General features: G+C 43.3%; 1 protein-coding gene across 1 annotated transcript in view; it reads right to left on the bottom strand.

The window, feature by feature from the left end:
* Sh3kbp1 (SH3 domain containing kinase binding protein 1) overlaps nucleotides 1-15,523 on the bottom strand; it is a 359,863-nt gene that overhangs the window by 43,070 nt on the left and 301,270 nt on the right. The window contains 1 exon segment of the mRNA XM_031370222.1: nucleotides 14,932-15,091. Within this exon segment, the coding sequence (XP_031226082.1) occupies nucleotides 14,932-15,091 (160 nt within the window).

Below are 15,523 nucleotides of genomic sequence, written 5' to 3'. Positions count from 1 at the left end.
AAACCCTGTCTCGAAAAAAAAAAAAAAGTCCATGTGTAAGTATTACATGGGCATCATTTCCCCTTCCCTCTTCTACTTCCCTCTTCTACCTAACTCCTTCCATGTATCCATCTTGGTCCCTAATTTAAACATTAGAAATGGTCGAAATTATAACAGGAGTCAGAGAAAGATGGTCCTGTGAGTTCTCCTCAAATTCTCAGACTTTTATCCTCTCCTTTGCCTTCAAATCTCCATGTCTCGAGGTTTGGAATGATGTCCCTTTCTACTCTACTGGAGTAAAAGTGACTCACCCTTTAACATTCAGAGATCCATCTTTTGTTTTCTCTTGGTTCTTACAGGCCATACCTCTATTCCTGCTCTTGTCACAATATTTGATACTTATGCATAAACCTAGAGATACCTACTTATTATTCAAAAGAGAATTTTTAAATATTTATTTATATGTATGTGTTGTATATGTGTATAATTGTAGGAGTAGCTTCTGGATATGTGTGTATGCCCATAGAGGCCAGAAGATGGTGTAAGAGCCTGTGGAGCTAGAATGATAGGCAGTTCTGAGCTGTCTGACATAGGTGCTGGGATTTGAACTTGGGTCCTTTGGAGGAGAAGTCAGTGGTTTTAAACTACTAAGCCAGTTCTCAGGCCATAAAGAAGATATCATGTCTTCCTCCTAGTATAATACTTCTACAACTATAGTAAGATAGATGTCTGTTGTTTAAACTACTCAGCCTATATTATTTTGTTACAGTAACCTGAGAAAATTAATACAGCATGAAGCCTGAAGAACAGAACACATTCTACCACAGAGGTCAACAATGGGGAACTTTTGCTGTAAAGGTCATTTGGAGTTCATAACTGCTAGAAATATAGAGTAATATCACAAATAAAAAATACCATTGCAAGTTGCATATAGCTACTAGAGGGTCTTTCCCTGGTTTCAGGACCTCCATTCTGATGGCTTGATAAAAAGAAAAAAAATATTATGTTCCAGTTGTCAGAATGGCTTCTTTTCAAATGGCATTTGGTATGATATATAGTGAACTCTTGCCAGGGAGGACTTCTGCCTAAGGGGATAGATAGTATTATGTTTCTGAGATTCATCTGCAGGCTCTATAGGCTGAAGCATGAGGAACCACCCTGAAGAAATAGAAACTAACCATTCCCAAGTGACTCCTCCCCAGATTCTAGTATTATGTATAAGTACACTGTAGCTGACTTCAGACGCACCAGAAGAGGGCATCAGATCTCATTACTGATGGTTGTGAGCCACCAAGTGGTTGCTGGGATCCGAACTCAGGACCTTTGGAAGAGCAGTCAGTGCTCCTACCCACTGAGCCATCTCACCAGCCCTCCTCCCCAGATTCTAGAACACAGACCACACTTGTATAAGGAGGCAGGGATATTGGCTCTTCCTTCCAATTGAGCTTTCTGATCCCTTGTGCCAAGAGCTAGACACAGGCTTTAGTTGAAATGCTCTTCTATCTAGGGCCAGAAGCAAGCCTATTTTGAAAACACAGTAGGTGTAGTTTAAAAAAAGTTCTGATCCTTCCAAGTAGGGAAGCTGCAGCTGGTGTTTTGACAGTGTTCAGACTGTGGGTGTGTAAGCACTTTACAATGTCTATTTGTAAATGCCTTTCACTATATTTATAGCCTCTTTACAACAATGCTAATGAATTTCAGTTCTGAAAAATAGAAGAACTTCTGAAATTTACTGTAGCACATGTCTATAGTGGCTGACACCCAATGAGGGTGCAGCTCTATGGTCTCCATTCTACCACAGTCTGTTCAATACAAGGATACCATTTTTTTTTCCAGAAAGGGTGTTACTGAACTCTAAAGAAGAAAAAGAGCTTACCCTTTCATCATTTATTGGCTCCTGCCAGAGTTTTTTTGTTTTCTGGTAAGTTTCTATTTCTACAACAATTAAATAAAAGGAGAACGCAGGAGAAGGTTGGCTATCCATAGCACCATCTAACCAGAGACACCAGAACAAGGCTGCCCAGGCTCACACTTCTTCCGTCTAAAGGTTCCTCGTGGAAGAGGGTACAGAAAGGTTGTAAGATCCAGAGGTGGTGGATAACTACAAGGAAACAGTGTTTTCCTGGTATAGCAGGGCAGGCACATATGTGAACTCACAGCTGTTGCGATAATATGTGTGAGACTCAAGCCAAACCAGATCCTAGGAAGGAGGGTTAGTTGGGCATGAAGCCCCACCCCTAGCTGAGCAGTTATTGGCACTTGATAGCTTCTAGGAGAGGATGAGTCAGCTTTCTTTAAGAGTGTGGCCCCTGGTAGGTTGATCACACTCCAGTGGGAGGTCACTCATCCAAGAGTATATGAGCAGCACAAAATGGACCTAATAGTTTAAAAAAAAAAAAAACATAGGGCACAAAATGGAATAGAGAAGGGAGATGGACCTGAGAAGATTTAAGGAGGGAAGTGAATAAACAGAATCAAAACACACCATACAACATTCTCAAGGGGCTAATAAAAATGAAAAGAAAATATGGAGCTAAAAAAGAAGTTTAACTTTGAAATCAAAATGATTCTATTTTCATTTATTTTTCTTGGAAGTTTTAGTTTGACCCTTGCATGACACATAACTGGATAATACAGAGCTCCCCTTGCTTCCCAACAAACAAGGGTCTGAGCAGGGAGAAAATTGGTCCTAAGATCCCATGAAAATAACAGCAGTAGCTACTGCTGCCCAGTGACAATTACCCACTACATACTGAGGCAGGATCTTTCATGCATAAAGCATTCCACCCCTACAACCTGCCAGGAAGACATTCATTATGCCTTGAGGGTCCCTTGCAGTGGTAGGGTGGTCTACCCTACTACTAAGAGTGCTGTCATGGGCAGTTTCCAGCTTTCAGTCCTCCTTCTAGAGATAGCCTTGGCTACAGAGAGCTTCATTATCCAACATGGGATAACTCAATTGGGCTATTTTAGCTACAGAGCTCCTTGTGGATCTCACAGATACTTGTTGAACCAGTATCACAACTTAACTTTCCCTTTGCCCAGTCCTGCTTCTATGGTCATGGAGCCCTACAACGATCTTCACATTCTGCTGGGATGGTCTGATTCCTGAGGAACTGCCCCTGTGATATCTTGCTTTTCATTATATAGCAAAAGAAACTGAGGCTAAGAGAGGCTAAGTCACTTGCCAACTTAAAGTCACCAAAGTACTAAAGTGACAGGATGTAGATTTGGATCCACTAAGTCTAACTGCAGAGACCAAGAGCATTTCTTTAAGCTGACTTATTTATTCATTCACTTATTTTCGACACAGGATCTCATGTATCCCAGGTCGGCTTAGAACTTTCTATATCGTCAAGAATAACCTTGAAATCCTGATTCTTGTGGAGCCACTAGAGCTGTTTTATTATTCAGCCTCTTGGTCTTCTGAGCAGAGACTCTGGCCCCGTGGACAGCATGTCATCAATCACATCAGGCTGTCTGTGTCACCCTAGTTCACTCCCAGATGGGTAAATCATTGCTTCCCAAGTTAAGAAGGGCTAATAATAAAAAATGTACTCAGTGAGACCCATCCATCTCCTTTGGACCTGAGACATAACACAGGGCTCATGCATAGAAGATGTGGAAGATGCACAATAGTGTGCAACCCTTGAGAACATGAACTCAGCCAGTGGCATGGCCTAATTTAGCCTAAGCTGGGACAGTTAAGCCAAGACATGTGGGATAGAAACGGTGCTGATGTGCAAAGAAAGCCAAAGGGAACACACTAACAAATCTATGACAGCACTACCAGCATTATGACAGCAAGTTACCAAGCAGACACCAATCCTCTAGACCTATGTGGGGAAGAAGCGAGAAAGAGCAGTTCCCACAGAATAAGATTCTAAGTCTGTATGGTGATTGCATTAGCAGCCCCCATCCTCAAAAACGATATGCGACCAGGATGCACATCTTTCAGCTTTAGATACCTAAAAATATTATGAGGTAGTGGGGAGAGTGGAGAAGAAAGAGAAAAATAGTTAAAAGTCCTGTTTCCCACATGCAGGCAAGTACTAAGGCACACAGGACGAGTCTTCTAATTTTTACCACCGCTCATTCTACCTGGGAGCTGGGACTTCATGTAGATGGCAGCTGCACCTATCAAACTTAAGATCACAGAGGAAACTGCTTCAGTTACCCTGTCTTCTTTCTTCCAACCAGGAAATCTTATTCATTAGTGTCCACACTCCTCACTCATCCTGACAACATTTCAGTCCAGTGATGCCCCCAAGATCTAAGAGCTGGTTAGTTTAATCTCAACTTGACACAAACCTAGACATATCTAGGAAGAGGGGATCTTAACTGTGGAACTGTCATCATCAGACTGGCCTGTAGGCAAATCTGTGGAGGCATTTCCTTGATTAATGATTGATGGGGGAGGGGCGGCTCACTATAGTCAGTACCACCTATGGGCAAGTGGTCCTGGAAGCTGTAAGACAGGAAGGTGAGTGAGCACTGAGAGGCAAGCCAGTAATCAGCATTTTCTTGATCTCTGCTATAATTCCTGCCTCCCAGTTCCTGCCTTGGCTTCCCTTCATGATGGACCTTTAAGCCAAATAAACTCGCTCCTCCTCAAGTTGACCTTGTTCAGTGTTATATCATAGCAACAGAAAGCAAACTAGGACAGCAAGTGAACTCATTTCCCCTCCTCTCCTGGCTCCCTGCTTAATATCTCAGACCTCAGCGTTGACTGTGAATGTTGGGCAAGGAACACCCAGCTCAATTTCCCACTTTGTTACAGGCTTGCTTGTTCTGCTTATAAGTCCTGTGCGATCACAGGGTAGAAGGAATGTGTACAAGGCCAGGAAGCTGACTGATAGCAGAACAGGAACAAGATGGAAGATACCTGGTGTCTAGCTCTGTCTTTTCCTATCATACATGAGATGGCAATAATACAAAGAAGCCTCCACAGTTGTATCTTTTATTCTTCAGGGGAGTTTTCTTTCTCTCAGATTAGCAACTAAAAGGTGACTTACATGTATGAAGACAGCAAATGTGGAGCGCACCCTCCAATAGCATTCTGCCCCACAATATAGCAAGCCCTGAAGATGGGCCATTCCATAAAGAAGGAACAAAACAGGTTTCCTTTGTTCATCAAAGGAACTGCTTCTTGTCCTTTCCCAGAAACATGCATCCAAATGCCCTGCTGAGCTCTTAGAGTCTCCGCATACTCATCTTATAGACAAAACATATCCTAGGCACCACAGACTTTGGGATTGAAAAGTAGTCCCATTGAAGTATGGGAATTCCTAATTAATGCTGGGGACACAAAACCCCAGAGCAATTTCCCCAGTGGCTCTCTCCTTGCAATGCATGTCTTCACCCAGCACAAACAAGCTCTGCTATTTATAGAAGGTGAAGGCATGTCGGAAGGTGATAGGGCATTTCTCCCGCAATCTCTCTCCTAATCTTAATTCTTTGTGCAGGCTCTCTAAGGACATCTGGAAGTAGGCCTCCCTCCAGATCCCAGAGAGGGCATAACAAGCCCAGAAACCCCAGAAGGATAAAAGGGCAGACTTCATGTATTAGCCCCCATCTTGGTGTTTCAAAGGCAAGCAACAGGCTTGAAAGAAGCTGAGCCCAGGTCCCTGTCAGTGTCAGAAGGAGAGAGAACTCATCGTTGTGCAACTGTGAGAACAGTTTGTAGGGTGCCACTTAGGGGAAATGCATTAGAGAGAAAAGAGCTGTGGAAAAGCAAGCTAGAAAGCAAATGGCACTGTGAGGTGTTGATGCTTCCTACTGTCTCACCGCCTTATTTTGACCACCCAGTGGTAGGAAAAGCAGTGTGACTCAGTCGGGGCAAAACCCTGTCACTACTGCTGGGTTTTGCTACAGCAAATGCATTTCACTGTTATATGTGGGTAAAAAGGGTGGGGAGAGGGAGAGGGAGACAGAGAGGAAGACAGAGATGGAGACAGAGAGAGAGAGAGAGAGAGAGACAGACAGACAAAGACAGACAGAGAGAGTACATGGACCAATGACATTCAGTCTGTACCAATGTAAGCATACCTATAGTACAAGAGGCCCCCCTTGAACCTGCTGGTATTCCTCTACATCATACATTTGCTGTCCTCCCTCCATTCCCAGACTCCTCCTTCTGACACTGACAGTCTAGGGAATAACTATGTGTTTATAATCCCTGGTGGTTTTCTGGTCTACTGTCTGAGAGTCTTTATGATTCTATCTCCTCAGGGGATCCAGAACATGACCTGCTTTCTACTATATTAAAGAAACTCATCCACTGAATTCATTCAAAGGACAGGGGAGAATTCAAACAGGTTTGGTGATATCTCTAAAGTTTCCATGCCAGGAATTGGGTCTGATTTACAGTGGTGTGCTTAAACTTTCTACACAAAGCTAGAGAGATGACTCAGAAGAGCACTAGAGGGCCTGAGCTCTAGTCCCAGCACCCAAATGGCAAATGACAACCTTCTGTAACTTCATTCCCAGAGGATCCAATGCTCCCTCTTCTGGCTTCTTGCAGGTACATAGTATACAAACAAACATGCAGGCAAAACACCCAAATGCATAAAATTAAAAACAAAAAACAAAACCCTTTTTAACATCTCACCTTAAAATTTTGGAAAGGAAAGGATTTATTTCATCTCACAGCTTTTAGTCTATCATTTAGGGAAATTGGAAGAAAAAACTGGCAGCAAGAATGAAAGCAGAGGTCATAGGAGTGCTGTTTAACAGCTTGCTCCCCGTAGCTTGTTCATCCACCTTTCTTAAACTACTCTGGACTAACTGTCCAGGGTTAGCACCATGCGCAGTAAGCTGTGTCCTCCCACCTCGATCATCAAACAATAAAATGCACTATAGGTTTTCTGGTGGGAATATTCTTCTCAACTTAGGTTCCCTACTCTAAAATGACTCTAATTGTGTCACATTGACATAAACCTAGCCAGCACACCCTGACCCAAACACACATTTATACACATAATTAAAAATAATTGAAAAATAATTTTTAAAAGCCATGCCTCCATTCCAACTTGCAGAAAAGAAGGAATGCACTAAAAGGGTCACTTAAAGCATAGCTACACATTTTCAAAAGAAAGCACTTCAGTAATCCAAATCCAATGACCTAAGCAGCCTGGTGCATCTCTTACAGGCCAACACACAGAACATCTACTTGTACTCTCTCACTAGCTTTTTTTCTTCCTTCTAAATCAATAGGGTCACTTATACCCATTGGTCTTCTTAATGCTTTCCTTTGGTGGACACAGAGACACATACCTCATGCCAACCAGTACCCAGAAGCTTATTTCCTGCTTAAACTGTAGCCCAGGTGCATAAGCAACCACAATGCATTACAAAAACATTAACTTCTTTGCTGCTAAGTTGATCTCAAGAGACATAACTACCCTTCTCTAGGCACTTACTTTACATTTGGTACATAACTGCTTATTTAATCTTTGTCTCAACCTAAAATGCCCCAAAGTCCATCAATCATTCATTGCCCATGTTTCTCTAAGATCCAGGGCTCCTGAAATCACTACAAGTGGGAAAAAATGCAACTCCACTGCATTGTCCTATCCTGTTCTATAATCCTCTCAGTAGAGTCTCTAGTCCTCCACAGTGAGACTGCCTAATGTTATGGTTCGGGTATGATATGTGCCCCACAGGCTCATATGTTCAACACTTAGTTCACACGTGATATTGCTCTTTTGGGTAGCCTATGGTAATGGGGAAAGATGGAGTCTAGCTGGAGGAAATAGGTCACTGAAGGGGCGCTTTGCAGATTATTTTATATTCTGGCCCCTATCCTGGTCTTTCTCCTTTCTGGACACTAGGAATGAACAGCTTTCTGTCCCAACACTCCTGTTGACACGATGTTCTGCCTAAGCACTTAGTGCTAAACGATCATGGAATAGTCCTGTCAAACCATGAGCCTAAATAAGTTCCTCCTGTCTTATTCTGTTTTGGTCAGGTATTTGGCCACAGCAACAGATTAAGTAACACTGGTTTGGGAGGTTGTCAGAAGTCTTGCTCACAACCCCATGCCCAGTTTCTATGATCACTTCTCTTTCCATTCCAAGCCTCTGAGAGATCTGAGCCTTAGTAATCAACTTCCCTACACCCACCACCAGCTCACTGAAAGGCCTGCATTGACCTCACACTCTCAGTCACAAGCCAGAGTAAAGGCTTACCTTAGCACCTTCAGACACCAGATAGAGCCTGAAGGTTATGTCGGCAGTCTTATCATTTCAACATCAGGATCATACCTCCCACTATCTTTCAAAAATCCCATCATCCTCTGGAGTCCACAGTATCTGCTAACAAACTGCTAAATCTGTATCTCAGCCTGTCATCAACAACCAGCCATCCCCAACACAATGAGATCCATCTGGGAGCATACTAGCTTAAGGAACCCCAGCCTTCTCCCTCTTCCCCTGTCACCTTATTAATCCCCTCTCTGTGATAGCCACCTGGGCCATTCATCCCTAGCACTGCTTTTCTTCCCCCCCACTCCCTTTAATGCTCACAACCTTCATTCATTCATCTTCAGGCATCCACTAGCACAGCCTTACAACACTGTGGCCTGTGGATAAATTCCTCTCCATAACAGTCTCATCTCTAAGACAGACAGCATTAGTTTCTCCTCTGGCCACAGACTCCTGGTCTCCCTTTTCAGCTCTCAACTTTCCCTACTTCTGCCTTGCCTGCCTGCCTTGCCCCTAACACCTAGTGTCTGTGTTCCCCTCTCTTGCGTCTGCAACCTATGTCTATCCCTTAGGCTTCAGGGTACTACCTGTTTCCTCCAGTCAGTGCCCATGAGCTTGCAGCAGGCAACTCAATGTTCCCCTCTCAACTCAGAGCAAAAGTCCTCCTCTAGCTTCCTCATTCTTCAGAGGAAAAAGAAAACTGATTAGGTCTTAGGGCAGCTGAGTCGGTAAGGACTGCCAAACCTGTTTTCGCCTAGCCTCTAGCCAGCTTGCTTCTACCTCCCTTCCTTGGAAGCTTCTCAGGTTTCTGGTTTTCTGCCTTCTACTAAGGTCCATTTCTAGAGCAGATGTCAACCTGTTTTTCTCTTCATCAAGTCCTTAGATTCTTTTTTTTTTTTTTATTGAATATTTTCTTTATTTACATTGCAAATGTTATCCTCTTTCCTGGTTTCCCTCCCTCCCAGAAACACTCTATCAGGTCCTCCCTCCCCCTGCTTCTATGAGGGTGTTCCAACACCCACCCACCAACTCCCACCTCCCTGCCCTCAATTTCCCCACACTGGGTCATCTATCGAGTATTTATAGAACCAAGGACTTCTCTTTCCATTGGTGCGTGATGAGGCCATCCTCTGCTACATATGCAGCTGGAGCCATGTGTACTCCTTTGTTGACAGCTTAGCCCCTGGGAGTTCTGGGGGGGGGGTCTGGTTCCACCTCACACCAGTCAGAATGGCTAAAATCAAAAATTCAGGCGATAGCAGATGCTGGCGAGGTTGTGGAGAAAGAGGAACACTCCTCCATTGCTGGTGGGATTGCAAACTGGTACAACCACTCTGGAAATCAGTTTGGCAGTTCCTGTGGAAACTGGACATAGTTCTACCAGAGGACCCAGCTATACCACTCCTGGGCATATATCCAGAAGATGATCCAACATGTAACAAGGACACATGCCCCACTATGTTCATAGCAGCCTTATTTATAATAGCCAGAAGATGGAAACAACCCAGATGTCCCTCAACAGAGGAATGGATACAGAAATTGTGGTACATCTACACAATGGAGTACTACTCAGATATGAAAAACAATGAATTTATGAAATTCTTAGGGAAATGGATGGATCTGGAGAATATCATCCTGAGTGAGGTAACCCAATCGCAAAAGAAAACACATGGTATGTACTCACTGATAAGTGGATATTAGCCCAAAAGCTCCAAATAACCAGGATACAATTTACAGACCACATGAAGCTCAATAAGAAGGAAGACCAAAGTGTGGGTGCTTTGGGCCTTTTTAGAAGGAGAGCAAAATACTCACAGGAGCAAATATGGGGACAAAGTGTGGAGCAGAGACTGAAGGAAAGACCACCCAGAGACTGCCCCACCTGGGGATTCGTCCCATATACAGTTACCAAACACAGACACTATTGTGGATGCTAAGAAGTGCTTGCTGAAAGGAGCCTGATATGGCTGTCTCCTGAGAGGCCCTGCCAGAGCCTTACAAATACAGAGGTAGATGTTAGCAGCCAACCATTAGACTGAGCTCTGGGTCCCTAATAGAGGAGTTAGAGAAGGGACTGAAGGAGTTGAAGGAGTTGATGCAACCCCATGGAAAGAACAACAGTACCAAGTCCTTAGATTCTTTTTGTTGTTGTTGTTTTTCCTTTGGGACCCCTATTGCTGAGTTTGAGGCTCTCTTCAAGCTGAGGTTTCTGAGTCTGTTTTTATTGTTATTAAGTTGGTAACAGAAACTACTAAACCTATAGCCCCACATAAATGCATGTATAGGCACACACATACAAGATGTAGGTAGAGGAAGTTAACTGAGATCTATGTTGAAGTAACAGGACAGGGTAGACAGAATGTTTGTTGGATCACAAGCACCTTTGCTATATGTTAGGTTGCATAAGGTGGGCAAAGCCAGCTTTACAGACCATGAAATAAAAACTGAAGTGTCCCCAAGACCCAGAGGACAACTGAGCTGACACTTTTAGCCTAGGGAAATTTTCTTATTAACATTCAACTTTTTTTTTTGTTTCTTTGGCATTCCTCCCTTCCCCCACCTTCATTTAGAGTCTTACTACAGAGTCCCAACTGGCCTGAAACTTGTGATAGTCTCCCTTCCATTTCCCAAGTGCCAGGATGATGACACGTGAGCCACCACTGTACTTAGCGCTCACCATTTTAAAGTTAACCCTGGTAATAGTTTTTGAAGCAGTTTTTCATATTAAAATTAAATACATACTTTCTAGAAATCAGAAGAGCATTCTTATCAGGGATTCTAAGGGATGTAAAGACCAGAGGAAGAGAGCAATCCCCGCCACATACTTACAATGGGCTTCAATTTGTTCAGACTAGACACACACTTCTTTGATGGAGCCCTTCTGGTGTCCCTGAATAGAATTCTTGAGAACCGAACAGGAACACTAGAGCCCTACTCTCCCTAAGATCCAAAACAGTGCCCAGCACACAGTGGGCCCTTGATGTGCTTTTCCTTCACAGAGATCCCTTTCCTCGGAAACACTTACTCCTATTAAAAGACAGAAAGCTCTGCTGGAAGTAGCACATGGCAGCAGCTTGCTGGCTGCTGAAGAGCCCTAGACTGTACCCAGCAGCTGATGCCACAATGCTTCCTTGTCCAGTAAGACCTGCCAACGGAGGACTGTGTGTCCTTTCACTTAATCATCTGTCTGTTAGCCTGCTGGCCATCTGATCAGGTAAATCTTGAAGATTCATTTCATGCGGCACACTGCCCTTTCTGTAGAGGGACACTGGCCCAGAACTGCATGAATACAGTTGGCACATTTCTACCACAAACAATTTGGCAGAATAAAACAACTTTACAAACTAATATATGCCACACTTTTCTAATGTAACTACTTAGCAAGAAATAAAACATTCATTAAATACTAAAGGGCAATGAGATTTTTCTTTATTATTATTATTATTATTATTATTATTATTATTAAAATCTATCGCATACTAGGCTACTCTGAATATAAGGAACACATGCTAAAGAGCTTGTATAGAGGCTGGGAAGGAACACAGAAGAGGCAAATGGAATAAAATATAAGTGCCCTCACTTAAAGAACTAAGTATTCAACAAGTATTTGCTAAATGAGCTGCTACCATATGCTGCTCAACACTGAAAGACATGTGGCCATGATGAAACACACTCTTGATCTGCTTTAACTCCAGTCAAGGAGTCCGTGGGTGGGTACATCCCAAGAGACATAGTATCAGCCCCAGCACCATGCTAAACATGAGATGTCAGACATTTGAAGAAGAGAGTAATAATGAAAGATAAGAGAATACTTCCAGAGGAGGACATGGCACAGACATCAAGCTGTACCAGCACGTGCATTAGAGGTGGTCAGAGGAGGATGGGCAAGCAACAGCACCAACTTGGGAGAACCACAAACAGTGGTTCTCAGGGTTTAGACTTCACCGTCAGCAGCAGTAGCAGTACCTGGAAACTATTTAGACATGCAAATTCCAGTATTGGGGATATGGTTTAGTTGGTAGTGTACTTGTCTAGTATACAAAAACCCTTGGGGTCAATTCCGAACATAAGCCAGGTATGGTGCCACATGCTTGTGTTCCCAGCACTAGGAATATGGAGGCAGGAGGATCAGAAGTTCAAAGTCATCCTTGTACTCACAGCATCTTTAAAGGACAGCATGAGCTCCATGAGGCCTTGCCAGAAAAACAAAAACAACCCCAAACCAAAACCAAACTAAAACAACAGCAAAAAAAAAAAAAAAAAAATCACAATGGAAATTTTCAAGTCTATTTCAGGTCTACTGAGTCAGAACCACAGGATGGAGTCCTACAATCTGTTTTGTTTATGTGATTCTCGAGTCTCCTCAAGTTTGAGAACCACAAAGTCAAGGAAGGCAATGCCCTCCTTTCAATGGGTTAAGCAAGAACATGGGGCCTTTCCCTCATCACCCCACCCTTTTGTAGAGTAGTGCCTTGGGGGTTCAGCAGTCATAGGGTGAGTCGGGGTTAAAGTAGTTCCATCTTTTTATAGCCTACTCAGGTGGCAGGACAATGTTAAGAATTTATGCTTCCCACTAGTTTATATATATAGAAAGTCCTTGTACACCCTCCTTGGTAGCCTGCCCTCCTACCTCACAAAGTAGATTTGAGAACTGGAGGCTAAGAAGAGCTAGGCAGAGGCAGGAGGTAAATGTGACCTCTTGGGTCTCCTAGCTCAGTGAGGATGACAAGCTTCCTCTAGTTTGCAAAGCTTCACCTATCCCATAACCACAGTGTTGAGGGTAACTCTCAAAGACAAGGATATAGTGAGAATACCACTGCTCATTTGATTAGATCATTATAAAAAGCAGCAGGCCTATGTTAGAACACAGTACTGACCATATTGAGGTGTAAGTAGCCCCTGAAGACCAACAGGATTTGGCAGTGTGTGGCCTCAGATGGCCTTTTGCAAGCTAAAACGTGAGAGGTGATCTTTCTTGCTCGACATCTTCTCTCTGTTTGGATAGCTCATATTCTCTACAGCAGCACTCTGTTTGCATAACCTCTTCTTTCTGGTATGTTAGCTTCTGGGATGAGCACCGCACTGATGTGGCTGTTGTTCATGATATTGGGACTTTCAGGTGGCCTCATCACACGCAAAGAGCTCTTTACCATCCATCAGAAAAGGGTATGACACATAGGGACCTGACCAGAACATCGGAGGTCATAATCCAATTCATTCTCACAAGGGCCATTTCACAAAGGCTGTGCTTCGATTGAACCTTGGCACAACAGCTACAGAATACTAACTCGTGTGCTCTAGAGATGCCCATAGCTCTGTGCTCAGCTGGGCAGACTACCTCCCATAGACAGACATGTTTCCTGAATCTCTCAGCCATGAAGTGTCTCTGTATTTGGTCAGTATTGGGAGGGCACTTGTTACTCTTATTATTGTAAGTAAATGGGCCATGTGACAATACAGATGAACACTGAGGAAGTACATGGTGCAAAGTAAAAACAGCCATGCACTTTGGTTCTACTTATATGAACTATCTAGGGATCAAAATAATAGAGACAGGAAGTAGAATAACCACTTCTAGGAGTACAGGAAGGCAGCAATGGTGAGACACTGTTTAATGGGTATAGAGGTGCACTTATACCAGAGGGGAAACCTTCTGGAAATGATTGCACAATGATGTGAGTATACGTAATTCAAACCATGAATTTAAAATGGTTAAGATGATAAATTGTATGTCACGTGAGTTCTAGCACATTTTTTTTAAATTTAAGTAAACACTATTGTCTTACTGCAGTTTACACAGTTTAATAGTTAACAAGGAGAATACTGTTACTTTATAAGCATGTGTTACATATTTGAATATTACATCTAGGTGAATTTCAGTGTCTACCTCAATTTACAGATGGTGAAAGGTAGGTTAGAAAGACAACAATTTGCAAAGACGTGGACTAAGATTCAAACCTAAAGGACTGCCTGCTTTCAACACAGGACCTCGGAAGCTGCACACAATGCTTACCATGCAAACAGCTTATAAGGCTAGACTTTAGCGTGCTGACAGAGACAGGTGAAGAGCTCAGGGCTATTGACTTGCTCTGATGTATCGAACCAACATGTATTATGCAAGTATGCAATAGTAGAAACTTCTCAGGAAGAACTAGTACAGAGAATCCAATGGTTTCTTGTCTATACAATTCTGTAATGCACAATATCAACTCTGATTTTGGATTACCAACACATGTACCAGACATCCAGTGAAGAACTTGACAATGAAGAAATCACCACGTTGCCAGGCATGTCTTTGAGGGTCTTAAGAGTTCAGAGACACATACCCCAGGAAAATCTATCACGCAGCTCTTGTAGTCCACACCAAGCTATAAAGAGTAGTCAGAGCCTAGGGCATAGCTCAAGGGACTACAGAATAGCTAGAGTTAGAAGACACAGCTATAAGCGAGGCAGGCAAAGATGTGCAAAGTCATCTAGGAGGTGTAGGAGAGTATACCACCTGCATCGCCAGTCTGTAAGGCAGTTGGCCTTGAGCCCTGGCTTTGAGCAGGGACTACATGATATGTGCGCCCAGTTCTCATCTATTGATCCCACAACCCACACAGCGCTTGCTCCCCAATATCGTGTGACCACTTCCTCACTGGAAAAAAAAGTGGCTGGAATCTTTAGACAAAGCTTGATTCCTATCCCTTCGCCAATTCCTGTGATTGACCCATGCCTACCCGCCTTGGTGAGAACACGGCAGTACCTGGTGTGTGTCAGCGGGCCCACTGGTCGCTCAGGTCTTCGTGGGGGCAATGCGCCAGGTCTGTTCAGAGAATTGGTCTTAGGTGGCCGAGGCTTTTTAGGTGGGATGGCAGGAACAGAAGGCTTCTGTAAATCCAGTTTTGGCTCTCTCTCTGGTCTTTCTTTAAGTCATTTTTTGAGGAAGCAAGCAAGAAGAAAACAGACACACCTCATGTCAGTGACAAAATTTAGATATACATTGTTTATTCCTTGCTTTAAAACAGACAGACACACACACACACACACACACACACACGCCATTTCTGAGAGCCAAATTGATAGCAATGACCACCACTTAATACTTATTCATAGTCAACATGGAAGGGGTCAGAACTCATGTCCTATTCTTCCTGTGTTTTTGCTAGTGCTGGTCCTTCTGCCACTGACCTCTAAAGCAAGCTCCTACTTAACCTTTAAAGCCTGGATACAACATCTCCTTAAGATCCTGTGCAGTGCTGGCATACAACAGATATTCCATAGATAGTTGATAGGTTTTACTATATGGCCCACATGATTTTTCTACTGGGTGTAGGGAAAGTCTTGCCCTGATACTT

This window comes from Mastomys coucha, chromosome X (assembly GCF_008632895.1).
Source record: "Mastomys coucha isolate ucsf_1 chromosome X, UCSF_Mcou_1, whole genome shotgun sequence".
Lineage (NCBI taxonomy): Eukaryota > Metazoa > Chordata > Mammalia > Rodentia > Muridae > Mastomys > Mastomys coucha.
Note: the sequence above shows the minus strand (reverse complement) of the source record. Positions and strands in the feature narration are given on the sequence as shown.